Below are 27,949 nucleotides of genomic sequence, written 5' to 3'. Positions count from 1 at the left end.
AACGTTGCTAGTTGGTTATAGTAATGTATATCTCTGAACAGTTGCCAATTATATTGTAACTAGTTAACGCACGACTAGTTAAAAGTATTTATTAAGAGTATATATTAAAAGTTAAAAGACGGTTGCGTCTTCATAGGTGGATAAAGGAAATTGATTTACTTGAAAGAAAACAAGTCTAGATTCATTCAGCAATTTTCACAAATGTTATGTGAATGCCTAAACCCGTTACTGATAATCAAGTTGATATTAATACAGCTGAATTGAAGTCAATGTGACATCTGCTTCTGGTTTTGCAAGATTTACGAATCTTGGAGTAACAAAAAGCGAAAGAGTGAATCGACCTTCACATCTGCAGACAGTTAGTTCCCAGTCTTGTGAATGACATAGCCCCGATTGGTCACAGTGCCGGAGTGTACGCCCTCCTGCTACACCAAGCCAACCAAGGCTTCTCCTGCCTTGATGGAAAGGTTGAGAACACGCCGGTTCCAGTCCCTCCTTCTATACACACATGCAGCTTGCGAATGGTGGAGCGTTTGAGCGACAACTGGGAAGCCCACCTTCGTGCATGAAGGGTTGAGATGTGATTGGTGTGGAAGCATGAGTGATGGTGGCAGTGGGGATCCGCCCTTTCCCCAATGCTTCCCAGCCCTGGCGTGGCCCCGACTGCCGCTGCGGAGCCACTTCGGGGGGAATTGGCTACAGTTCAGCGATGGCGATTGCGGCAAGGGCTCTACTTGCGGCCGCTCTGGGGAGCACTCGGGCAGCGGGTGGAGGAGGCGGCGGCGGCTTCAGCGGGCTGGCTCTCAGCAGACAGCGGCAACCACAGCGGACGGTGAGTCAGGACAGGCACAAATTGCTACAGGATCTTTGGGCACAGGGACAGCTCCAGGTCCCCCCTTCCTGGAAGATTACAGCGGCGAGTCCTCCTCTCATCGGGGGAGTGGCAGGCAGGGAGTGCGGCTTTGGACTGGCTCTTGTTCCTCCCTTGGGAAAGACATTCAGCGTGTGTTGATGTGTGAAAGAGAGAGGGGGTGGGAGAGGGAAAAGGGGGTTAATGAGAGCCCACAAGGCAGGCTGCTCACCTCCCTCCCACAGCAGTTAGTTATCCCCCACTAACATAAAAGCAGGACGTGACAGAAATGTCCATCTGTAGGGAGGGGAGAAGTGGAGTTAAGGTCTCAGGTCGGTGACCTTTCTTCATTGGGGTGGCTGGAGTCCAAGAGGCAACCTGGCCAATCTGCCCAAGAGCTTAGATTAAAAGTTGATGCTGTTTTTTCCCCGGAAGAATGGTAGGTATAAGCAGTGCTGCCGACACGGGGACAAGCGAGGCAACATTATCTTCCTGGTTTGGAAGCTTCAGATAGGAAACGGGAGGAAATAAGACAGTAAAATTGTTACTTACCGCAGGGCCGGGTAACAAGTAACTGCAAAGACCCACACACACCATGTTATAGCGCTCACACTGGTGATCTGTTTTGGATTATGACCAGGAATTCATTATTGACCCCGCCCCTCGACACTTCCACCTCCACCTCTGGTTGTAAAGTAGAATTTAAAACTACTGCTTGCCTGTAGTGGCTGGAAGCCGGGTGTGGAGATATGGTCTGAATTATCAGAGTGTGTGTGTGCCCGTCCCAATCTTCCGGTATCAACATGATTTTTTGGCATGCCGCAGTAGTCAGGTCTAACGACAAGGAAACATATGGTACAGTGTCTGAGTTTGACTCTCGCCCCTCATCCCATATTCACCCCGATGGTGAATCTATCTATGTACGAGTTAACTCCCGTGATAGTAGATCTATCTCAATGTGCCTGGCAGCATCAGACACTTCGTACAAGTGTGGATGGATGCAGCTTCATTGCTTTACGTCTTGCTCGAGGAGGATGGTGCCAGATACTGAGAGGCAGAGAAACTTAGAGGACAAACCTTGCCTAACTATTCTCGGGACTGGGGCAAATTAGTTGTTTCGCTTGCTCGGCGAGTTTGTTCCATCAGTGGACAGCAGAGAAAGACGTGGGGGTTGAATCTGGATTAGCTGATCAAGAGCAAGGACAGATGGGTGTCAGTTTTAGGCTTCAGTGCCACTGAGAAATCTTTGCGGCTCATATGAGCTATTAGATTTGGCCCACTTGTGACTGTATTCATCAGCACACTGGCAGTGGCAAGAGAAGGGGGTATGGAGTAAAATCATCCATATTTTGCTCTGGTATTGTCTGCTGTATCTGAATGCTGTGTTTCAATACTGCACATGTGAAGTTGGGGGTAGATTCCTGATGAACAGGTGGAGGGAGATGTTTACATCCAAACTGGACCTAAACAAAATTACATGAATTATGGCTCAGTGTGTCATGCTATTCAACAACCACATATCTATTCACATGAAGTAAGTTTGCTCTCACTTGAAATATTGAAGTTGACTGAGTTCCGAATTGCCCATTTACTTCATGCACCCATAGTTCTCTAAAATGAAGGTTTGCATCCACTAAATCTTTTCTATTCTTTCAAAGCCAGCAATTAGTAAATAGCATTTCGGGGCAACGTTTCATGTCCAACACTTGAAAGGTTCATCACTTTATAGAATCTGCACGTGTGTTTTTGGATTACTCAATTTCCATCTTTGCACGAGTCAATGCAAAGCTATCTTGGGGGGCAATTTCAGCTGGCGTCTGACTAACAACATTGTGAACATGTAGGCAACACATTTGACAGCCCCACAGGTAGCAAATAATAGAAACCTCCCTTGAACAGAGCTATTTGGCCATGTGATTCACACACAATCAGAGCGGGAGAAAATAATGCAGGAATCACTCTGGAGTTCTCACATATATATTCTGATTACCTTGATGCATGGTGTGTTTCAAGGCTTTGATGTGTTGGGGAGGATAAAACACTTGTCTGACGGAGATTTCACTAATTACTTCAATATTAATGAAGAATTTAAAAATAAATACATAGGACTGACTGTCATGAGACAAAGATACAAACATGTGGTTTCAAATATTTATAAAGATAATGAACAAGATTGCGTACTATCTGGAGAGGACAAGGCAAGCGGTTGTTTAAGTTTGGAGGCACTTGAGGTTAGAATGTAATATGTTAAATGATCTGTTCACTCTGAATGTGAGCATGATATATGTGGTCTCAATAGTGTACTCACTCAAACAATGCCAGTCGCCCAAATGGTCACACTTGGGCCATTGTGAAAGAAAGTAAGGCTTTCATTATGGACCCTTGGGGTGAATCCAAGTGCTTTACAGCCAGTGAAGTAGAGAGAATGTTGTAATGCTGAAAGTGCGGAAGCTAGTTTGTGAACAGAAGCATCATTCCAGATGTTTAATTTATTATGCTTGATTTGAAAAGGCATCATAGCCAGCATACTTTGGATTTTTTGTCTTCTCTGCTGAAAGTTTATTACACCTGAGAAGGCAGCTCAAGTCTTATTTTGCTATCTTCTGAAGGATGGAGTTTTCACCTGTGCAGCACTGCCTCAGTACTGTACTGGGACACCAGTCATGATTTTAGTATTCTAGTCTCTAGGAACACTGGCTCAGAAATGAGTGCTGACAACTATGTTATAATACGCAACATATGATACTCTTTGATGCAGCCTTCCTGAGCCACAGATGTCCAATAGTTTCCACAGTTTAAATTCATTAAAGACATTAATGTGTATATCAGTGTTTCCTGAAATCTTCTCTGTGACGAGTGTTCTTACAAAATTCAGACTCATGGCAGAATGCTTTGCCCCATGTTGCAATTTATGAAAGGCAGTTTTAACTATAGACTTTTAGACGTTAGAGATGCAGTGTGAAAATAGGCCCTTTGGGCCCACCAGATCTGCACCAATTGCTCTTCCACAAGCATTATCCTAAACACTAGGGACAATTTACACTTTGCAGAAGCCAATTAACCTACAACTTGTATGTCTTTAGAGTGTGGGACGAAACTGGAGCACCCAGAGAAAACCCACATGGTCACGGAGATTGTACAAACTCCGTACAGACAGCATCCACAGTCAGGATTGAACTCTGGTCTCTGGCGCTGTAAGGCAGCAACTCTACTGCTGCACCACTGTCACTGTTAAAGGAAAATATTGTTTTTGCTCTATTGATATTCAGTGGTGTTGTACTACCAAAAATGTGCAAGCTATTGACATTAATTAAGAGAGCGACACGTTGTTAGGGTTAGATGAATAAATGTGGGAGGGGGCCTGAATGAAGGATGCCAGAACCTGTTGGGTCATCATACTGATTAACCTCATGCCAAGGGCCTAAAAATGACAGGTTAAATGTTGCAGGTAGACAAAAATGCTGAGAAACTCAGCGGGTGAGGCAGCATCTATGGAGCGAAGGAAATGGGCAACGTTTCAGGTCGGGTTGAATGTTGCACTCGCTGATCCTGGTAGAATCTGGCATGCCTTGGGAGTTAATGACTTTACTAGAGAGATGCTGAAGTGGGGAAGAAGGAATTGCAGATGCTGGTTTAAACCGAAGACAGACACAAAAATCTGAAGTAACTCAGCGGGACTGGCAGCATCTCTTGAGAGAAGGAATGGGTGACGTTTCGGGTCGAGACCCTTCTTCAGACTGGTCTTCTTCAGAGTGGGCTGTGCAGTTATCCTGAATATAGTCAGTTGTGTTTGTTGCATCTATTGGGAGTGTTCATGCCTCTGAATCAAAAGGGTACAGGCCTAGCGTGAGGAATTAATTTGATCAAGACTGCAGAAGAACGCTACAGAACTTAATAATAGTTAGGCCCATCATAACTGTGTTGAGTCAATGCTGGTGTTGAGCCAATTGCTGTCAGTATTCCTCAGCTGTTTTGCACCTGGCTTTTTATTTTAAGTTGTTCCCAATTAGGATCATTGTTGCTGACATGAAAGCAAAATGCATGCTGATGCTGAAAATCTGAAGTTTACAAAAACTAGGAAGTAATGAAAAAAAAACATGGAAATAACAGTTAACATTTTGGGTTAATGATACCTTCCCCGACTGTTGGTAAAAGATTACAAAGCTAAGGTTTTAACGTTGTTTTTCTCTCTTTGGAGATGCTCAACTGTCTTGAATGTATCCAATGATAGCTGTTTTAATGTGATTGTTGTTATCAGAGCTTTGGGTTAAATGTACCCTTTGAGTAAAAACTAAGAAGTTGGCAATGAAGTCATATGCAGGGTGTTGGGAGAAAATGCATCAACATGACTTTGTTCCATTCTCACCTTTGGGTCCTATAGGTACAGGTTCAACCCTAACTCCCAAGAGTTGAGGTGACTATAGTTGAGCCCTTATCTACAAGGGTTCGTTCTGGTTTTGAGACTGTCTGCATGAATGTTGTAGATCCATTTGTATGGTTGGAGGGTTCTTTCGCTTGAATGATATTTGTGCTGTCACCACAACTGGTTTTCATTTCATTTCCATAATAATGGAGGTTCCCCATTATATTTTAAATATCTGACATGATACTGGGGAAGTAAAATATGAGAACTATGCAGTTGCTGAAAGCTTGTTGAGGTGAAACTAGAGAGAGATTCCCAGGCTGCATATTAATGTCATTCTCCTGGCATTGACTTAAATGGTATCATATGATCAACATAGATTTCAATAGGAAATATCATCTGGCAGATAATTTTGTTAATCAAAATATTTAACGTAAAAATGAAGGAACAGGTCTTTGGTCAATGTGAGTGTGAATACTTGAACTGACCTATCTCCTCCAAACCTCATCAGTATTAACTTCTCCAAAATTAATCATCTCCATTTTTAAAAGCATAGAACATATAAGAAAGACTGGAAAAGCTTCAGAATGTAACAAGGATTTTCCAGATTCATTATGTAAAAGAATGATCTGCCATCAATTAGTTTATCCCTCCAAAACTGTGATGGTAGCCACATTTTGTAAATGTGACATTGGGGTGTGAAACATGGTGCCAAATAGTTTAGCTGCAGTGATTTGTTAATTGAGTTCAGTGAATCGAGGCACTTGGAAAATATAGTTCCCTTGAATTTATGTATATATGTGTGTGTGTATATATATGTGAGTGTATATATATATATGTGTGTGTATATATATATATATAGTGTGTGTGTGTGTATATAGTGTGTATATGTGTATGTATATATATTTGTGGGTGTATATATGACAGCAATATTTAGTGTATAAAGTGCAGGACATGAATAATGACCAACCCATCCTCTGGGTAATAGATTTGAGCATCCCATCCATCATAATACACCTGCACACCGCATGGCCTATTGTCAGTTTAAGATTTTTCCCCAAATGTTTTGTCAAATATGTTATTAATTCACTTTGGGGGGAAAAAGGTTGCATATAAGTTTAAGGGCCATGTTTGAAGTCTGAAGATTAAATTTAAGGCGGCTGATAATGAAGTTGACACGGAGGCTGGAGATTTTAACATTGGTCTTCAAGAGGAACAGTCCTATATGTGCTGAGAAATGTAATCTGATTTTTCTCTTGCCGGTGACACTTTGCCACTGGAATGAGATTACTTAAAGGTTGTACTTACTGGGAGAAGAATGAGTATATTTTTATCAAAGGAAGATTTTCTTTTCAAGCCCTTGGTATTCTTATTTCCTAAATCCCTAATTTTAATTACTACTGCAGTGTAGTCATTGTTGTAATGTAGGAAATGATTTCTGCACAGCAGTTTCTCATGGCAATATAGGGGTGGTTGGATAATATATTTTTGGTGACCATGAAGGGATGATCATTAGTCAGGCCACTCCTATGCATGACTTTGTAATAGTATCATGTGATTTTTAATTTTTTTTAAAAATTCGATCAGACTTCGAACTTTGTGTGAAACGACCCTTCTGTTGACTTCTACATTATTATTATGAATATTTTTCTCCATAGTTTCACACTATATTGATTAAGATCACTAAGGTGCTGCTTAATGAAATGCAGGACAGGAGTTAACTAGTTTCTGCTCTGCAGAGGTGACCACCGAATTCTTGATTAGTACGGGTGTCAGAGGTTATGGGGAGAAGGCAGGAGAATGGGGTTAGGAGGGAGAGAATGATCAGCCTTGATTGAATGGTGGAGTAGACCTAATGGGCCAAAAGGCCTAATTCTGCTCCTATCACATGAATGGAGAGCATAATTCCGTTAAATCACTTGTCTACTTGGGAACGTTCTCCAAGGAGATTCCCGTCATAAAATCGCAATGCATTTAAGTAAATGGCCATCCATTGGTCATTGCGGTTTGTAATGCAGTATGGTATATTGCATCAAAATGTATAGGAAGGAACTGCAGGTGTGTGCTCTCTGAAATATAAGCAATATAATCATTTTGATTACAATATTTAGCACCTCTGGTTGATAAACTGAGCTTTAATTTAATAACAGCTTGCTTTAGCGGTTGGTGGACTGAGTGTTGCATTATGTGTTTAATTGGCATGAAGCTATAGAACCTTGCTGGAGAGATAAAAGAGAAGCACAAAGTTAGCATGATAGACCAAGTAATTGGGGAGATGAATAGAATGTTTTTATGTAAGGGAGAATGCGATGCTAAAGTAAGAGAGCTTTGCTACAACTGACTCTGGTATTAATGAAAGCACGACTAAAGTACAATGTAGAATTTGGGTTCCTTAATACGGGAAAAAATTTCATCTCCGTCAAGGTAAGAGATTAGAAAAAGTTTCCCCCAACCCCTCACATAAAACAAGCTAAAGACCATTAAAAACATGCACTTAACCCATACAATTAACACGCAAAGAAGGAAAGGAGAGACAGACCGTTGACGAGGCAGCCATAGCTGGCGCCACCTGGAGGTTCTGCACTGATACGAGCACCTGTGTTTGCTGGTGACCTCTGCGGTTTGCAACAAGGCATCTTTGGGTATGGGGACAGTCTGTCAAGCTGGGATGCAAGCATCATCAATTTTGTTCAGACTTCGGTCTGAATGACAATAAAGGCTATCTATCTATCTATCAATTGATTACGGCTGGTATTGGTTTGTTGTTGACATGGATACCGACATGCAGCAAAAAGTATTGCTCATTCATGTGTGTATATATTTATATTATGGTATATGGACACACTGATCTGTTTTGTAGTAAATGCCTACTATGTTCTGTGTGCTGAAGCAAAGCAAGAATTTCATTGTCCTATCAGGGACACATGACAATTTGAACGAACTTGAACAGGCAGTTCATACCATACATGTAATCACACCACGTGTTGGTTGTTGCAGCACTTGTTGAACATTAGGTCATGCAACAAGAGAAAAAAAAGAATGTAGATTACAGTGTTACAGCTACAGAGTAAGTGCAGATTTTTTTATTTGAAGTGCATGGGCCGCTCAAGGTAGATTGGAGGATTGGAAAGAAATCATCATCATCATGTGAGAGATCTGTTCAAGAGTCTGAACACAGCGGGTAAGAAGCTGTTCATAAAAGTGGTGGCATGTGCTTTCAAGTTTTTGTATCCTCTGCCTGATGAGAGAGAGAGTGAGAATGACTGTGACGTGGCTAGTCCTTGATAATGTTTGGCGCTTTACTGAGGCAGCGTAGATTGGGTTGATGAGAGGAGGCTGGTTTGCATAACAGACTGGGCTGCATTCACAACTCTTCCACGGTTTCTTGAGGTCTTGGGCAGAGCAGTTGCCACACCAGGTTGTGATGTATCCCCTCCTTACCTCTCTGAGCTGCTCCACCCATACGCTCCTGCCCGGTCCCTCTGGTCAGCTGCTCCTGGAGGTACCGAGGTCTAGTCGGAGGCTCAGAGGGGATAGAGCCTTCTCTGTTGCTGCTCCGGCACTCTGGAACACCCTGCCGTTGCACATCAGACAGGCCCCCTCACTGTCCATCTTCAAATCCAGTATTAAAACGCATTTGTAGTCCATGGCTTTTGACCATGCCTGAGGCTTTGCTTCTGTTTGTGGTGTTTTTGATGTTTCTTTATTTTACATTTCTTTTCCTACTATTTCTTTTGATTGTTATTTTTGGTGTGTATTAACTTTTTTGTCAATGATTAGTGATGTACAGCACTTTGTTGCAGCTATGTTTGTTTTTAAAGTGCTCTATAAATAAAATTATTATTATTATAAAATGCTTTCTATGGGGCATCTTGAAATTGTCGTCAGTGCCACCATTAGGGTGAACCATTTACTTGTTCCTTTGCAACTTGTTCTTCACTAGGACTCAACGGAACGGACAGGAAGTGTGCACTGGGGGCCTGCTACCCAATGGATCAAACTGGAGATGTTGCCACCCACTTCCTTAGACCCCTCTCCACTGTGGCAGCACAATACTGCCGAATTTATTCCCTGCCTCTCGGTGTAAATTCTACTGGTAATATGCTATGGAGAAGCTGGGTACCCACAGAGGCTCCCGCTCTCGTAAATGTTCATTGTGGTTACAAATGGAATGCAGCTGCATACTGGTTTGGGCTTAAACCTGGGTATGCAGTCTTCAAGGTAGACACAAATGCTGGAGAAACTCAACGGGTGAGGCGGCATCTATGGAGCGAAGGAAATAGGCAACGTTTCGTCCCGAAACGTTGCCTATTTCCTTCGCTCCATAGATGTTGCCTCGCCCGCTGAGTTTCTCCAGCATTTTTGTCTACCTTCCATTTTCCAGAATCTGCAGTTCCTTCTTAAACATATGCAGTCTTCAACATGGTTATCCTGCTGAAGATTGGCTAAGTGCAGTGCAAAGGTGATACTTGCCTCTTGCTCCCTGTCACCACTTCAGGATGTTATGGTTACTGAGTCCATTGCATTTTCGGTGCTTTTACAATATTGATGGAGCTCCATTACGCTGGTATTTAAGAATCCTCTGTCAATGTAATGTGGAGTTGCTGCTATCCAGCAACATCGCCTAAACATGTAGCCAATAAAGGAGGAAACAGATGGATGATAATTTCTCACGGTTGTTGCCAGAGTTGTCATTTTTGTTTGTTTATTGTTCACAGTATATGGATGTTGTTGGCATTTGCCCAGCAATTTATCCTCTCCACTTGTCACTCATTCTAATTGTTCCTCAATTGAGAAGGAAAATAAATGCTGACCACATTGGTGGTCTGGAGTTGTAATAGAAACATAGAAAACAGGTGCAGGAGTAGGCCAATCGGCCCTTCGAGCCTGCACCGCCATCCAATATGATCATGGCTGATCATCCAACTCGGTATCCTGTACCTGCCATCTCTCCATACCCCCTGATCCCTTTAGCCACAAGGGCCACATCTAACTCCCCCTTAAATACAGCCAACGAACTGGTCTCAACTACCTTCTGTGGCAGAGAATTCCAGAGATTCATCACTCTCTGTGTGAAAAATGTTTTTCTCATCTCGGTCCTAAAAGATTTCCACCTTATCCTTAAACTGTGACCTTGTTCTGGACTTCACCAACATCAGGAACAATCTTCCTGCATCTAGCCTGTCCAACCCCTTAAGAATTTTGTACGTTTCTATAAGATTCCCCCCTCAATCATCTAAATTCTAGCGTGTACAAGCCGAGTCTATCTAGTCTTTCTTCATATGAAAGTCCTGCCATCCCAGGAATCAGTCCGGTGAACCTTCTCTGTACTCCCTCTATGGCAAGAATGTCTTTCCTCAGATTAGGAGACCAAAACTGTACGCAATACTCAAGGTGTGGTCTCACCAAGACCCTGTACAACTGCAGTAGAACCTCCCTGCTCCTATACTCAAATCCTTTTGCTATGAATGCAAACATACCATTCGCTTTCTTCACTGCCTGCTGCGCCTGCATGCCTACTTTCAATGACTGGTGTACCATGATACCCAGGTCTCGTTGCATCTCCCCTTTTCCTAATGGTCACAGTCTCCTTCCTTGAACCAGATGGATTGAGCAATGATCATAGTGATTTAATGGCTTTTGTTTTTTAAGGAAATGTTTATGACACAAGCTGGATGACACCTGTCAATGGCTCCGATGTGGCAGCTAATCTAGCTATTGAACTAACAGCATTGCATCCCTTTCAAAAGATTTCAGTGCTTGTGCCCTTCTCCTGTGTGGTTTGCGCTTCGTAATTAGTTGATCATGAATCAACCGCGAGTAGATTTGGAATTGTGTCTTGGAGATAACTGAGTATTGCAACTTTGATTCTTAAGTGGCACCATGAGTCGTAAAAGCATTTAAAATAATCCAGCAGTTTCTTTGCCACCATTAGTGGTGATAGGTTTTTAATTCCAGATTTAGTTCATTACTGATTAACTTTCCTCTGCTGCTGTGGTGGGGTTTGTACTCATTGCTAGATTATACCAGATCATTAACCTAGAGTTTGCATTATTATATAACCACCTTCTCAAGAACTGATTAGATTGAGTGGCTTTGACTCACGAAACATGTTCTACACCATCTGCTTCCATCCCAAAGGACACGCCTTGCCCGCTGGCATCGGTGCATTGAAAATCCATTTGTCACTAAACTATATGGCGATCAAATAGATAATGTACACCTGTAATCTCTGGTAAAGGTTAAGCACAGTCTTCACATTCTGAAATCTGTACTAACTGTGTGTCAGTACAATTCTTGCCTTTTGCCCATTTCATGTCCTGTCCAAAGAAAGGTGCTGACCTGAAAAATGACTCGTCTTTCTGTTTTCCCCAGCGATGCTGCCTGAACTACTGGGTTACTCCAACACTTTGTGTCTGTATTCCTTTCATGAGTGGCTGCCATGCACTCAAAAAGCTGGGATCAAATTTTCTGGAAATATCCCCTCCAAGCCTCTGCTATTCACATGCTCATTTCAGATACTCTTGAAAAATTATCTCTTTGATTATGGATCGCGTGACCTGTATTGTTTCCCCTCATCAAATGTTGTTCATAGCGATCTTTAAAATGCCCGGAGGATTTTGCTTTATTAACTGTGCTACATAGGTGTAATATGTATGGACAAATTAAGAAATAAAATCAAAAGAAGTGGCAGCATTGTAAGGTTAGGCATCATTATAGTGCCAGTGAAAGCTGATGTTTTCACATGGTGATGCAAGAGGTTGCAGATGTAGGAGTGTGCAGTAACAAACTATCTGCTGGAGGAACTCAGTGGGTCGAGCAGCATCTGTGGAGGGAAATGAAGAGTCGAGGCTTCGATCTGACCCAAAACGTCAACTGTCGTGACTGTTCATGGGTTTCTGATCATGTAAGTAAGAAACGATACTGAGCTGCCCAATACTAGAGAATGGATGTATAATTGCCTTGCTGGGCTGTCCCACTGTACGAGCTAATTCAAGAGCTCTCCCGAGTTTCCCCTGATTCGAACTCGGAGAATTACGGTAATAGCTGCTTGTGGGTACTCGGGGCTCTCGTGGACATTTTTCAACGTGTTGCAAAATCTTCACGAGCTTACCGCGTTTCTCTAGTACGTGCCATTAGAGTACGAGCCGCTAAGAGACGTCCCGAGCTCCGACGTACCCGCAAAGTACATTCTACGTGCCTACCACAAGTTTGATTTTTTTTTTAAACTCGGGAGAGCTCTTGAATGAGCTCGTAAAGTGGGCCAGGCCCTTAAGTCATCTCCGTAAGGAGATCTAATTTATACCTAAAGGTTTTGATATCTATTTCCACTGAATTACAAAACTATAGTCTCTTCCTTATCACCACATACCACCTGCAAAAGAGTCGTTCTGAATTACCCAATTCTTTAATATTTCCACTGGCTTGGAATATTTTAGAATAAGTAGGTGATGGCATTTGTGACTTATAAATACATTGGTTTCATGCTGTGGCAGTAGTTGACTCATCAAATTATTTAAAAATACTTTTGTTTTCTCGGGAGACATTTCAGGTACAAATGGCGAACTTGGAACTTTTTTTTATCCATCTTAAATTAAATTGTGCGTTAAATTGTCGTTCTTTGCCACCAGTAAAGTGAATGGTGATGTAAAGTGTGTGTGTTTTATTTTGCTACCTTGCTAAAGCCTGTTCAGTTTCTGTAAATTAGTGTTGAATTCCACCTGTTCTTAATTTGTGTTAGTGACCTAAATTTAGAACACAAAGGTGGATGCAGCTCAGTGGAGAATGCAAAGAATTTGGAAGGCCCCTAATCCTAAATAAGTTTTTTTTTAATTTTTTTTTAAAATTTCTACAGCTCACAACTGTGCATTGTATATTTGTGCATTTACCCCTGTAGGAATGGTACTCATGCAGATTGAACAAGTGGGCAAGAAGATGATGGTGGATAATGTAATGTGGGGAAATTAGTTCCACTTTGTAGGAACAATAGCATAAAATAAGAACAATTACATAAAATATTTTTTAAGGATATGAATGAAATGTAGAAAAAGGTAACGCCATTAAATTAAATAGGACATTAGGTGCAGGAGTAACGCCATTCGGCCCTTCGAGCCAGCACCACCATTCACTGTGATCATGGCTGATCATCCACAATCAGTACCCCGTTCCTGCCTTCTCCCCATGTCCCCTGACTCCGCTATCTTTAAGAGCCCTATCTAACTCTCTTGAAAGCATCCAGAGAATTGGCCTCCACTTCCTTTGAGGCAGAGAATTCCACAGATTTTCCAGAACAAGGGGTCACAGTTTAAGGATAAGGGGGAAATCTTTTAGGACCGAGATGAGGAAAACTTTTTTCACGCAGAGAGTGGTGAATCTCTGGAATTCTCTGCCGCAGAAGGTAGTTGAGGCCAGTTCGTTGGCTATATTTAAGAGGGAGTTAGATGTGGCCCTTGTGGCTAAAGGGATCAGGGGGTATGGAGAAAAGGCAGGAACAGGATACTGAGTTGGATGATCAGCCATGATCATATTGAATGGCGGTGCAGGCTCGAAGGGCCGAATGGCCTACTCCTGCACCTATTTTCTATGTTTCTATGTCTGTGTGAAAAAGTTTTTCCTTATCTCCGTTCTAAATGGCTTGCCCCTTATTCTTAAACTGTGGCCCCTGATTCAGGAGGTAAATAAAACCTTGGGTAATGTTGCTACTGAATAGAAGAATCGTAAATCGATCAAAATTGCTGGAAATCTGAACTGAAAGCAGAAAATATTGGAAGCAGTGGGATCACGTCTGTCGAACTCTTAAATTAGCTCGTACAGTGGGACAGCCCCATAAGGCAATTATGTTTCAGGTTGGAAACCCTTCGTCAGAAGTGGCAGGAGAGAAACCAAGTTACCTTCATTGCCAGTGCATGTTGAGCTGCAACTGCTTTACTTCATATTCAGTGCAGATGAGGAGAGGATTTCTCCGGAATCAAATCCTGCTGCAACCTTGAACCGATTCCTGGTAAACTGGTACATCAACTTAAGAAGCACTGCGGTGTAGTTTCATGAAATTGATTTGTGAATGAGGGTGTCCTTTAAGTTGTATACTCAACTCAATGTATAGTTTAGAATTAAAGCTAATCTTGTTAAAAGACATGATTCTGAATCCTGTTTATGATTCTGAGGGAGATTAACAAAGCTAGATTTCTCAGTCTGAAGAAGGATCTCGACCCAAAACATCACTTGTTCCTTTTCTCCAGAAATGCTAGTCTGACCTGCTGAGTTACTCCAGTTTTTGTGTCTAAGATTTCGAGGAGCTGGAGAATTTAGGGGTTCAGCTATTTTAGAAATTAGTTTAAATTTCATTCATGATTTTAAAGCTAACAAAAGAATTCAACTATGTTTGCTTAATGCACCATGGTTTAATCTTGCTTTGGAAGGACAGTTGTGCAGTGGCACTGCTTTAATACTGCACGCGAACATTCTATATTCTATAAATAAAACGAGACTAAAGTTTTGAATCTCAACGTGAGAATCAAATTAGATTTATTTGCAGGCTGAACAGCAAGGAACAGTTTGTATCCATCAGCTCAGGGATTATATACTTGCCATGAAAGCTGAGAAGTGCGTTTGGTCTGTAATGCAGTGAGTTCGTGAATTTGATCACCCATAAAATTTATGAGTAATTGGTGCAGATCAATTCATTTTCTTTGCACCAATACAAATAAACATTTTATCGTTGCAGGAAATCTCAAAGACAGTCAAGAGCATTTTGATATTTTACAAGATATGTATTAGGCAAGCCTGAGCGAGCTCAAACAGACAGTTAACCTTTGCCAAGTGGCCTCGGCAAGGGTCATTGACTTTTCCATTTAGGAATGAGGAAAGCCTTTCTTTGGGAAATTATTGTTATGTGGTTAACACTTGTTCCCTGGAGCGCAGGAGGATGAGGGTGATCTGATAGAGGTGTAGAAAATCATGAGGGGAATAGATCGGTTGGAGGAACAGTGTACCTGTACCTTGTTTAGAGTGGTGGAAACGAGGTGAGATTTTATCGGAATCTGAGGGGTATCTTTTTCACGCCTCTGCTGAAGGATCGAACTGCTGCAGGAGGTAGTTGAGGCAGGGACTATCGCAAAGTGGACAAAGCCATTCGACAGGTACATGGATAGGACTGGTTTAAAGGAATATGGGCCAAGCAGGCAAGTGGGACTAGTGTAAATGGGGCATGTTGATTGGTATGGGCAAGTTGGGACGAAGGGCCTGTTTCCACACTCTATGACTTTGACTTTGACTTCTTTCCCTTGGCCTATCCACAAGCCTTTCCTACTATAGCATTACCTACTAAAACTTGCACCTTAATGTTTTAAAAATAAAAGGCAAAACAATGTTTCTCACTAAATGAGATTAGATTCCACAGCAATAATATGAACTATTCTTTTATCAACCTGACAGCTTTTTCATTTTGAGCACTAATGCATATTAAATCCTTGACAAATTGGTGGATAAACTAACCAAAATAATGCATGTGCTCACCTGGGATGGAGCAGTTGTAAATGTATATTGTAACTCTGAAGTTAAATTAGACATTCTTCCAGTGCATCTTGATATATTTGTGCATTGAGAATAAAACATGCTGCAAATATTCTTAATTCCTGCTGCAGTTGTGGGAAGAGAAATGGTAATGGTTCGGGTCGGAGGTCTTTAATCAGATTTGATTAGTTTTAAAATGAAATTTGCAAATTAAGTGTTCAATTTAAATGTTTTGTTGCCATAGTTACAAGTGATTGATTCATCAGCTAATAATAAATGTTTTGGCAAAGTACACAAGGATGCACATTTATTCTTCATCCCACCCAGTGGGCAGATACAACTTTTTATTTGGCAAAATATTGGCTGAAGTGTTGATTGTATTGTTTTTTAGCAATCCTGTAAATGCATGTCAGAAATGTAGCTACATCACATACATCCCTGCTTTGTAATTTCCTTTGCTGCAAAGGCAACACGGTGGCGTTGATGGATATTTTTGAGGCAGAGATAGATAGCTTCTTGATTAGCACGGGTGTCAGCAGTTATGGGGAGAAGGGGGGAGAAGGCAGGAGAATGGGGTTATGAGGGAGAGATGGATCAGCCATGAGTGAATGGTGGAGCAGACGTGATGGGCCAAATGGCCTAATTCTGCTCCTATCACTTATGACAGCTCTTTCCGGTTACTTGATCTCTCTGTCTCCATCACGTGTGTATCCCTGAACTGTTGCATTCCTACAATCAAGCTGTTTTATGGGTGTTTTTCTGGAGTAGACATTAATGTTTGATTGAATTAATATGTGCACCAGCAATTATAAAGTAGTCTAGGACTCGTACCCACACTGTTGGAGATCTGGTTTTATCTTTAATTAGTCATCTGATTTTCAATTGCAAAGTGTGGAACTAAAGGAAACCAATCTCCCATTGTGACATGTTTTAAAGATGAAAGTAAAATATTGCAGATGCTGAAAATCTGAGATTACTGGAACCCTTTGGCAAACGAGGATGTGTCCTTTTATTGGAATGTTCACGGATGCGCAGTGGAGCTGAACACTGAAGGGTCCAGGAGGCCACAGCGAAGAAGGACTGGTGGGCCGTGTCCACAAGGGAGGGAGGGAGGGGGAAACTCGGTCACACCAAGCTTGGCCCCGAAGACCAGAGAGTCCAAGACGAGGGACCTGCTGGCGTCGATAGATGCAAGGAGTGGGCCAGTGGGAGAGGGACTGGGGAATTGCCTCCGGCACCTTCAAGGTGGGCTGCAGGAGGCACCCCCGGGACATGTAGGTGGTTGGACGAGGAGAGGGACGTCTGTTCACGGGCCGAGCTGTTTGAGGGCGACGGAGGAGGCCCTGCAAAGGCCTGAAGGATTCGGGAGCAACTCCAGTACTTCGAGCGCGCGGACCGGACTTTGGACTTTTGTAAATGCCGCAAAATATGGCGATTCGTGCATGTGTGAGCTGTACAATAAGAATTTAACTGTGCAGTGCATAAAAGGACCGTTGTTCATTGTTATTGCTTTCTGTGTGACTCAGAAAACCTACTCTGGGTTTTAAAAAAAAAAACCAAAAAAACATTCATTTCTAATAAACAGAAAGTGATGGAAAAGCCCAGCAGGCCAGACAGCTTCAATGAAAGAGAAATAAAGTTATTCTTTCAGATTGTTAGAAACCTGAAGAGATGTGCATCTCGAAACCTATCTTTTATTTGAGCCACACACTACAAAGAACAGGCTGTTAGGCCCAGCTCATCCATGCTGACCAACTTGCCCAACTGCTAATCTGTTCCGATGACAATCTTTTAGTTTGGAGATACAGCGTGGAAACAAGCCCTTCAGCCCACCGAGTCCGTGCCGACCAGTGATCACCCAGCACACTAGAACTGTCCTACACACTAGGGACAATTTACGATTTACAGAAGCCAATTAACCTGCATACCTGTGCGCCGTTGGAGTGTGTAGAGGAAACCTGAGCACTCCGAGATAACCCCCGCGGTCACGTGGAGAATGTGCAAACTCCGTACAGGTGGCACCGCAGTCAGGATCGAACCTGTGTCTCTGGCGCTGTAAAGAGCCTGTCCCACTCTCACGACCTAATTCACGACCTCTGCCAAGTTTGCCCTTGACTCGTACTCGCAGCATGGTCTTCACGAGATAGTAGTAGGTCGTAAAACAGGTCGTGATGCTAGTCGTGGGTACTCGTGGCATCAAGTCGGTCGGGGCGTTTTTCTAGTATGTTGAAAAATGTCCACGAGTAAAAAAGGTGGTGAAAGTGGGACAGACCCTTGAGGCAGCGCCTCTGCTGCTGCCCCACCGTGCTGCCTTATGCTTTTGCATTCCTTGTTTTCTGCTTAGTCTCTCATGTCACAGACTCTTTTCGTTGTCCTCCCTCCCCCTTCCATGACCTTAAAGCTTTTTTTATATTGTCGTCAACTGTTTCCAGTTCTTCTGAAAAGTAATTGACCTGCAGGGTGTCTCATGTTTCTATCTTAGTGGATGTTGCGTGACACCGCTGATGACTAGCTCCAGCTTTTTATTGTTTCTGTAATGGATCTCCTCCAGAGGCTTTGCAGCCTTGCACTGGGAGAGATTCCTGGCTGTTTGCTTCTTTCAGCTGTGGACGTCTGCAAAATCCCGCAGAAGTAGAAGCCATGTTCATGAGGTGAAACTGCAGAGGGATACTGCATTCAAATTGTGCTCTGTTCCTGGTTGAATGCTCGCATCGATTGAAAGGGAAACCCACTGCCATTTGAGCTCTGTGAGCATGAACCTGTGTAGAGAAACTGACTGGAAAATGTGAAATAACAGCAGTTTTCTAACATTTGCTCCCAGTCCTCCAAGGAATCGTATTGATCCGGGCAAGGAATCGCCAGTTGCACACTGGCAGCATCTATTTCTTTAGGTTGTGTTAAGATTTTGACAGCACCAGTGAAGAACTTGCCAATCTTACCTGCGAGGCTGACATAAAAAAATGTGATCAGGAGTTAGAATTGGCATGATTTTGATACAGCAGGAGGGAAGTTTAAACAGCCCAGTGGCTGCCTTCCTGTTGAAACTAAACTTTGTATGTTGTTCTCGAGAAATTATTCTCTATTGATGATTTGTTGTTTTCTGAAACCTGTTCACTTTTATACTCTGCCCTCCCATGTCACAGACCTACTCTAACCTGTTCAGTGGCAAACCACCCCCACCCCCCCATGAAATTTTCATTGAGGGGGGGGGGGGGGGGGGGGTGTCACTGAACAGGTTTGATAGTCTCAAATGATAGACTGTGCATTGGATGGGGAAATGTTTTCAGCTTGTCGCCCTTTCTGATAACAGCATTTCCTTTTTATCAATGGCTTGCTTAGTTGCGGAATGGGCATGGGTACCTTATCAATTTCCAGTGCTGAGCAGCACTAATAATAAGTCACATGGAAGATGACATGTTATCTTGTAAAATGGCATTTTATTAGGGTGGGTTGGGGGAGGGAAGTCCAACAATGTACTAGAATATGGTGCCATAGAACTGCACAATGGACCCTTTGGCCCACCTTGTCCCTGCTGGCCAAGTTAGCATGCTGGGCTAGTCCCATTTACCTGCATTTGCTCCATAACCCTCTAAATCCTGCCCATCACATGTGCAATTGTTTGGACGAATATTGGCATAGAACATAAAACAATAAAGCACAAGAACAGGTCAGTTAGCCCACGATGTCTGCTGAACATGATGTCGAGGCCTTCTGCTATCCGCCTGCATAGGAATCCATATCTCTCCATTCCATGCATATACATATACCTGTCTATAAGTCTGTTAAATGCCACTATCTTATCTGCCTCATCCACCAATCTCTAAATTCAAGATTTTTTTAAAGGCTGATATGGGAGCCCGATGCCACCATGAACTGGTTTGTCCTCTTTTCCTTCTGGGCGTTATTTGTGTCTAGATAGATAGCCTTTTATTGTCATTCAGACTTAGTCTGAACGAAATTGCAGCAGTCATACATATAATACAATACAATAAAACAACAATAAACACACATTAACATCCACCACAGTGAGTCCACCCAGCATCTCCTCACTGTGATGGAGGCAAAAGTCTTAGGTCGCAGTCTCTTCCCTCCTCTTCTCCCTCTGCGCTGGGGCTCCTCCCTTAAACATCTCAGAAATGTGGAAGTACACAGGACTGACTATGTGTTAGGAATTGCATTTTAAGGTTAAGACAATTTGTGTATTTTCCATTCCAAAATTTTAGAGTTGCATTTCTCTTTTGAAAATGTAACCATTGGCAAATTGGGGAAAAAAAAATAGAATTGCTACTCTAGTTTGGCCCAGAGATGTCACATTTGAGCATTTGGAACATTTTTCATTTTGAGCATTCTTTCGCCCGTGCAGGGTAACTTGTTTCTACCTGTTCCTTCTATTGTGCCTTGCCATTCAGACCAGCTGACTAAGAATAACCAATTGGCGCGTTGTACACTTGGTTTTCTAAAGAAATCACTAAATTGCAGGAAGGGTGTGTGTGTTTTTTTTCCTGCTTGCAAATGGGATGTATTTTCTGCCCCAGTTCTAGGTTATCGCAAGATTGCAACATTAGTGACCTATTAGGGTGCAGTTACAGGATTTTAATTTACTTTAGATTGAACTGTACACTGCAGACAGGTTGCTGGCTTTTGCAATAAAACCACATGAGCAACTGTGGCCCCTGGTCCCTCTGCTGATGTGTTTAGCTTCTTACTCTATAATACTTCAAATTTTCATTGATTTTTTTTCATGAGATGCTGTTGGTATTTCTGCAATGGGGAAAAACTGCCGTGAATTATGTGTTCAGCAGAAAGCTGAGGCCCGTTCCTCCCCCCCACCTTCCCTCTGCCAACATTTCTCAGTGCCTGTCCATAACTAATAGGTGATCTGAGACTCGGTTAACTTTACGCTGTCATCCATGTCTCCAGCTAGATTCAGAGTGGCTCTTGCTGTAAGCTCCCCCACCTCTGCAGCTAAATTTAAACCCGAGATGCAGTGTTCAGACCGGTTAATTTTATTGAAATTTTATCCAAATAATGATGTGTCCACTCCCTGGGTGTGTTGTTCACGTGTGAGATGAGGAGAGTTTTCTTCACCCAATTTGTGGGATTTTTCTACCCCAGAAAACACAAGGGACTGCAGATGTTTGTTTACAGAAAAAGAGGCCAAAGAGCCGGGGACACTCGGCGGGTCACGCAAGGTCTCTGGAGAACGTGCCTGAGTGATATTTCAGGCCAAGACCCTTCTTCGAACTGATTGTAGTCTATTTTAACCAACATTGAACTAGTGGAGAAAACCGAAAGGCAAAGCTAAGATATGAACAGATTTGTATCTGTATTCTATTTCAATTGTGCGGTACAATAATTGCAATACATTATATTACACTTGACTCAGCGGGTCAGAGAGCACCTCTGGAGAAAAGGGATAGGTGTCGTTTCGGGTCGAGTCCCTCCTTCAGTCTCTTCAGAAATGTCGCCTGATCCTTTTCACATTGTGATTTGCTGCTTCTCTCCAAATACCAGCTCCAGGATCTGGGCAGCAGCTTGGGTCAACATTGCACAGGCAAGATGCCTTTTCTAACAATGCAGCTGTTCATCACCACTGACTTCAAGAGTAGATTGTAATTTAAACACCACAGTTAATGTAATGCTCAAAAACCTGTGGCTTTGATGCCAAAATGTTATCTGCTGAATCATCTGACATCCATTCGAAGGATTAACTGATAGGAGAATTTAATTAGTTTTTTTAAACCTGCATAGTTAATAACATGGAATGTCATTGGTTTGGGTTAGGATTTTGCTTTATACTTTTGAATATCAATCCCAATACAAACAAAGCAAGAGATGTGTACGAAGGAACCGCAGGTGCTGGCTTAATCCGAAGATAGACACAAAAAGCTGGAGTAACTCATAACCCGTTCCATCTCGCCAGAGATGCTGCCTGTCCCGCTGAGTTACTCCAGCTTTTTGTGTCTATCTTCAGACTGAAGAAGGGTCTCGACCCGAAACATCACCTGTTCCTTTTCTCCAAAGATGCTGTCTGACCCGAGTTACTCCAGCATTTTGTTTCTATCTAAGAATGCAGAGAGATCTTTTGAGGTAATCGCCTTACAATGTACCGCCTCTAAATTAAGTTTCAACTTTGCTCTGTCTTTTGATTAACAGTTTCAAATTTTTATTCAAACCCCTGACTGAATCTTAATAGCCAGTTTAGATGTCTAAATTGCAGTTTACTAATAATTGTACTGGTGCTTTAACGCAAATCATTAGAATTGGCATTGTTGCTCTGTCACTGTAGATGAAGTGAAAGAAATGGAATAAGTAATTAAATTGCCTTGCTTATTTGTAATTTGTAAGATTCAGTAATACCCTAATTTGTTTTAATTGAGACACTTGTATCGAAATAATCCCGTTGTTTTTCCAAGAATGTAAACACTAACTGTATGAGATTCTTCCATAATTACGCTAGATTTTAAAATTTATTTAACATAAGAAGTTGGAGTGGGGCTGGGTATATAATTGTGTTTTATATCTCAACAAGCAGCAAACAAGACCTGATAAAAAAAAATCTATTGAAAGAGTGGAGAAAATGGAACTCTCAATTTAAGGCATAAAATGTAGAATAAGTAGAACTTTATCCATACTGCCAGAGGTGGTGATGAAGGAAGATGCCTTTAAGAGGTTTGTAGATTAAGCACATGGACATGCTGGGAATGGAGAGATAGGGATGATGTGCATGCAGAGAAGATTAGTTTAACTTGGCATCATGTTTGGCACGGACACTGTGGGCTGAAGGGTCTGTTTCCATGCTGTGCTGTTCGACGACACTATGCAAAAATCTATCACTGGGCATGAGACTGCCAGGCTGGATTGGGAATGCAATTGCCCAATTCTCATTCTAGCTGAGAATCAGACCTTGGGCTAATTGACCATAGGCTGACGGGACCCACCCATTCGTATTGGGGATATTCTAAATTAACGCATTTCTTTGGTTTGGTTCCAGGTCAGGGTGATATTACCACACGTAATTTCTTGTCTGGTATTCAGCGTTTCACTGAATTAGCGGAATGGTTCGGATTGTTACATTCGTGGTGATGCAAGAGTTTGGCTGAGAAGGGGAAAAAGTAAAAGTGCTCGAGCAGAGAATAATGTTGTTATATGCGATCGTAAAAAATATGTTGAACTGAATCATCTGGAGGGCCGTTCTTTGGAGAGTGAACCAAAATGTCACACATGTGACCAGTTGGCATCACGTAAAGTAGTGCAGTAAAAAATTCTTGTCAGCGATTAATCTTATTCATTGCTATTTTCCTACCTACAGAACTCTTAATGCATGCCTGCTAAAGATATGAACATTCTAGCTTTTTAAAAAAATTCACAGGGTTTGTGAGATAAAACTGAGTTGTAAAAAAACACGCTTCTGTGTGATGTCACACACGTGACCAGCCGTGTTTGACCTCTGACCCTAAACAAACATTGTCAGCATAACATAAATTTAACTTAATAAACTTCGAAAAAAGTATGAATGATATATACAGTACAAAACAATATACCTGTAATGTTTTCAGACTTAGAAGAGATGTATTCCGCAATTTTTCATATTTTTGGTGGTGAAGGATTTTGAAAGGAAAGGGGTGTGTATTTATCTCTCCAAATGTGTTTATCTAAGAGACTTCATGTGAAAAATTATCGATGTAAATTTTACAGCATGGAACAGTATGGTACAGCAACGGGCCCTTTGGCCCACAATGTCTGTGCCACACATGAGGGGTTTTGATCACCACTAGTTCTATCCTGCACACTAGGGACAATTTACAGAAACCACTTGACCTACAAACCTGCACGTCGTAGAATGTGGGAAGAAACTAGAACACTTGAAGAAAACCCACGTGGTCAGAGGGAGAACGTAAAAACTCCATCTAGCCAGCACCCGTAGTCAGGATCGAACCAGAGTCTCTGCCGCTGTCTGGCAGCAACTCTACCGCTGCCCCACTGGGCCATTTTCTGTTTTTATTTTGCACTCCTTTAGCCTGCTTTGGAACAGTTGGCCTAGATCATGTCTGGAGAACAACTTGAATCCACAGTCTTCTAACTCGACCCAAGATTTTCTTGCTGCTGGCATTCTGTTGTCTCTGCTCTTTTTTGTGCAATTTTCCAAGTTATCCATTATGTCTAAGACTGAACTGTAAAGATCATGACTAAAATTGAATTTTCTAAATGGCAATCAGCAGATTGGAGGGTTTTTATTTAAAGTACTGGTAATGCATTGCATGATAATGCAATATGATATATTAATTCCCAGTATATGCCTTCTGGGTGATGGGTGTGGGCAGATTCATGCACAATGACTGGATGTTCGACTAGTCGTGGAACAGCCAAGAACCCTACTCCATTTTTAAATGGAACACTCATTATCTTTGCTGCATTGTCAATTCCTGTTGTTTTACCTCCAACTGCATTTGATCTTCATTTAACTGAAGAAAACCCCAAACTATGCTTATGATGTCTTTAAGGAAAAAGCATTGCTTGCATCAGCTTCGGTATTCGTGTTCTGTCAGATCCTGTTGTGTGCATGCTAATTTTTGATCCCTGTGGTAAGAAGTTATTAGTGCCTTTTAGAATGGATTGTTCACATGAATATTAAATGTGGATACTGACAGCTTCTACCAGGTATGTTATTTTAAAGTTAGAATTGAACATACTGAACTTAACTCCTGTTTGACTATTCTATTTTTATGAAATAAATCTAAATCACGGGTGGTTATAAGTGCCTTTAGCCATGTATTGCCAATCAACAAGTTGATTACTGAACTCATCTGCTTTAATTCTCCTCTGTCTTATACCAAAGTCTTGTTTAATTTTGTCCAAAACTCTGTCGGCTTCAATCTTGAATTTGCCTTCTGGTTCTGGAGCAGAGAACTTCAAAGCTTCACAACTCCCAAGAGTTGTGAAATGCCTTTTTACAATATTCTCAATTGTATGGGCTCGTAGCAAGAGGCCGATTTAGCACTTTGCTGTAAAAATATATGTAATTCAGCACTTGGATTAAAATGTCAGCCCCTCTCTTGTGCTGCGGTTTAGTTCATGGACATACAACGTGCTAGTTTCACCCTGTGTATTGTCCTAAATGGGAGGACACCATGCATGTCCCGGTCTGACTGTGGGTCGGCTCTGGAAAGATGTGTTAACAATTTCTGAATGAGAAGTTGTCTGGAGCCTTGAGAGCAAAATTATTCGCATGACTCCCAAGTACAGAACTTTAAGATATCATCTTTCAACTGGTTGTGACAGATCCTTTTGTATTTTTTTTTTTATACAACAGCTAAGTTAACCCCAGTGTCTCAGAGACTAAATTTCTGACCTAGCCAATAATTTAACAAACAGATATCACTGGTTGTTAGTTTAAGAAAGAACTGCAGATGCTAGAAAAGTCAAAGCTAGACAAAAATGCTGGAGAAACTCAGCAGGTGAGGCAGCATCTATGGAGAAAATGTTGCCTATTCTTTCTCTCCATAGATGCTGCCTCACCTGCTGAGTTTCTCCAGCATTTTTGTCTACCTTCACTGGTTGTTGGTATATTGTCGTTGCTATGTATAAATTGGCAATAATTTTTCCAAAATTACTGTACGACCACATCCTAACCCGGACCCGTTACCTCAGCCACGTTTGCTTTCTCGGGACTTGCCTGTGCCTCCATCTTGTACCTCATGGTTTCCAGCTTGTCCTGGGCCTCCTCCATGCCCAGAGTGAGGCCCACTGTAAATTGGAGGAGCAGCACCTCATATTTCACTTGGGCAGTTTACACCCCAATGGTATGAACATTGACTTCTCTAATTTCAGGTAGTCCCTGCTTTCTCCTCCCTTTCTCCTCCTCTTCCCAGCTCTCCCTCAGCCCACTCTCCGCCTCTTCCTTTCTTCTTTTCCCTCCCCCTCCCCCTCCACCAGTTTGAAGAAGGGTCTCGACCCGAAACGCTGCCTGTTTCCTTCGCTCCATAGATGCTGCCTCACCCGCTGAGTTTCTCCAGCATTATTGTTTACTTTCCAACATTACAACTCTGTGTATACTTTTTAGAATTCTTTAATTGCTTTAAGAAGTCATAATATTGTGCAACAGCACTTCTGTTAAGAATTTGGAATCCAACTCTTCCCTTTTCATTGGTAGTACTGCTTGCAAAAATATGGGTATTGCCTCAGTTATCTGTTGGCCCTGCAGTTCATGTCAGTTATGCAGATGAATCATTAGGATTCCTCGTATGTATTGATCATGCAGAATAGAACAGGACACTGTGTTGTGGGGTTCAATACTCATGAGAGCTTTTATTTATCACATATACAACTACACAGTCGAATTATTTTTGCATATATTTTACACATGCGAACGCCACCATATTTGACGCCTTTATTCAAAGTATTTTCGCTCGATGTACTGGAGCAGTTCCCGGGAACAGATGTCCCTCTCCTCTCTTTGTCCGGCCATCTTTGTGTCCTGGGGGCACTTCAGGCATTGGGGTACCTGGAGGCACTCGCCCTGTTCACCCCGTTTGTGAAGACCGTGAGGTTTGTGGCTGTCAGATTGTGACGGGTCCTCGACAGCCCGAGGGATGTTGACGCTGAAGGATTTTCACACTTCTTTGTTGCCTTTTTGTCACCTTGTGGGTCTCCAGCATTCCTAGGTCACTTGCTCCATCAGGCATAGCTCAGTGAGTGCAAGACACGCTAGTATGGGATCGTGAGTCAGTGGTCACCTGGCCCCTGAAGACTGCCCACCATTCCACGTGATTGAGATCGAATTGACCCAGGCCTCAACAACTCCTCTGCACCAATTCAGCAAAGCTCTGCATTCCCAGATCTTTCAAAAGTGTATCTGGTAGACGTGCTGCCTCACAGTGCCAGGGACCCGGGTTTGATTCAGACTTCGGATGCTGTCTGTAAGAAGTTTGCACGTTCTCCCTGTGATTGGGTGGCTTTCCTCCGGGTGCTCCGGTTTCCTCCCCCCCCATCCCAAAGACATGCAGGTTTGTTGGTTGGCCCTGTATAAATTGTCCCTTGTGTGTAGGGAGTGGATGAACATACTATTTGTGTGAATAGATGATGGATGGTCGGCATAGACTCGGTGGGCTGAAGGGCCTGTTTTCCATGCAATGTTATTATACATTGCTGATACTGCAATTGTGCTGTGGAAAAATGCGAGTTACACATCGGGATGAACCATGATAAATCCCTGCTGCACTGCAGTCTGGATTGGAGTGACTTGGCAGAACATGGTGTTTCCATGAATCTTCGATGCCACTCCATGAAATCTGCTGACAAATGGGAAATTGAGCTGACTTCAATCAGGTTGCTGCATTCTCCTCTCTCTTTCCCTGTGCATTTTGTCTTGGATTCACCACCTTAAAGCAGGAATTTGATGAGCAACGCACACACTTCTCATCTCTCTCAGCAGAGAAACCCCCATGGAAGGCGCAAAATGCTGGAGTAACCCAGCGGGCCAGGCAGCAGCTCTGGAGAAAATTAATGGGTGACGCTTTGTGTCGGGACCCTTCTTCAGGCTGATGACAGTCCGAAGAAGGGTTCCGACCCAAAATGTCATCTATTCCTTTACTCCATTCTCCAGAGATGTTGCCTGACCCGCTGAGTTGCACCAGCATTTTGTGTCCATCTTCAGTAGCAACCAGCATCTGCAGCTTCTTCCTGCACAGAAATACCTCGGGTTGGATTTGAGCGTGTGGAATTTGGGGAAGTTAGGGAAGAGATGGATCCACTGGGTGGATGGAACACCCTGAAGGGGGATGAAAATGGGTTATTGGAAGTCCATTATGGGAAAGGGAACAAAAGATACCATCGCAGTTGGAGAGAAAAGAAGCAGCACTGGAGAACAAGGGATGGAAGGGTCACCTGTAATTGGAACTTTAAAGGTTCCTGCCTTTGGGTTGTGGACTTACCCAGGAAAAATAAGAGGTGGTGTTTGTCTGGTTTGCATTGGGCTTCAGCCTGGCAATGGATGGGCAGGTTGGAAAGGGAATGGGAAGAGAAGTAGAAATGGCATGCAACTGGAAGTTCAATGGCATTGATGACTGATTATTTGTATGGCTGTGTACTAACTCAAATCTCACTGTACCAATTGGTGCATGTGACAATAAATGTAACTTGAGCGAGGCGCTCTGCAAAGTGGTCACCTCTTCCACTCTTAGTCTTGTGGATACAGAGTCGGCCATATCGGGAGCACCTAATGC

The 27,949-nt window shown here is 42.5% G+C and overlaps 2 protein-coding genes across 2 annotated transcripts in view; one reads left to right on the top strand and one right to left on the bottom strand.

The window, feature by feature from the left end:
* Positions 1 to 1,421, bottom strand: part of micu1 (mitochondrial calcium uptake 1) — a 78,172-nt gene extending 76,751 nt beyond the window's left edge. The window contains exon 1 of the mRNA XM_055661734.1: positions 1,403 to 1,421. The gene's annotated coding sequence lies outside the window, so the exon portion shown is untranslated. The remainder of the gene's footprint in view (positions 1 to 1,402) is intronic.
* The window catches only part of mcu (mitochondrial calcium uniporter), a 106,774-nt gene continuing 78,939 nt past the window's right edge, over positions 115 to 27,949 (top strand). Inside the window, exon 1 of the mRNA XM_055661735.1 lies at positions 115 to 832. Within this exon, the coding sequence (XP_055517710.1) occupies positions 605 to 832 (228 nt within the window). The 5' untranslated portion in view covers positions 115 to 604. The remainder of the gene's footprint in view (positions 833 to 27,949) is intronic.

This window comes from Leucoraja erinacea, chromosome 34 (assembly GCF_028641065.1).
Source record: "Leucoraja erinacea ecotype New England chromosome 34, Leri_hhj_1, whole genome shotgun sequence".
In the NCBI taxonomy this organism is placed as follows: domain Eukaryota; kingdom Metazoa; phylum Chordata; class Chondrichthyes; order Rajiformes; family Rajidae; genus Leucoraja; species Leucoraja erinaceus.
Note: the sequence above shows the minus strand (reverse complement) of the source record. Positions and strands in the feature narration are given on the sequence as shown.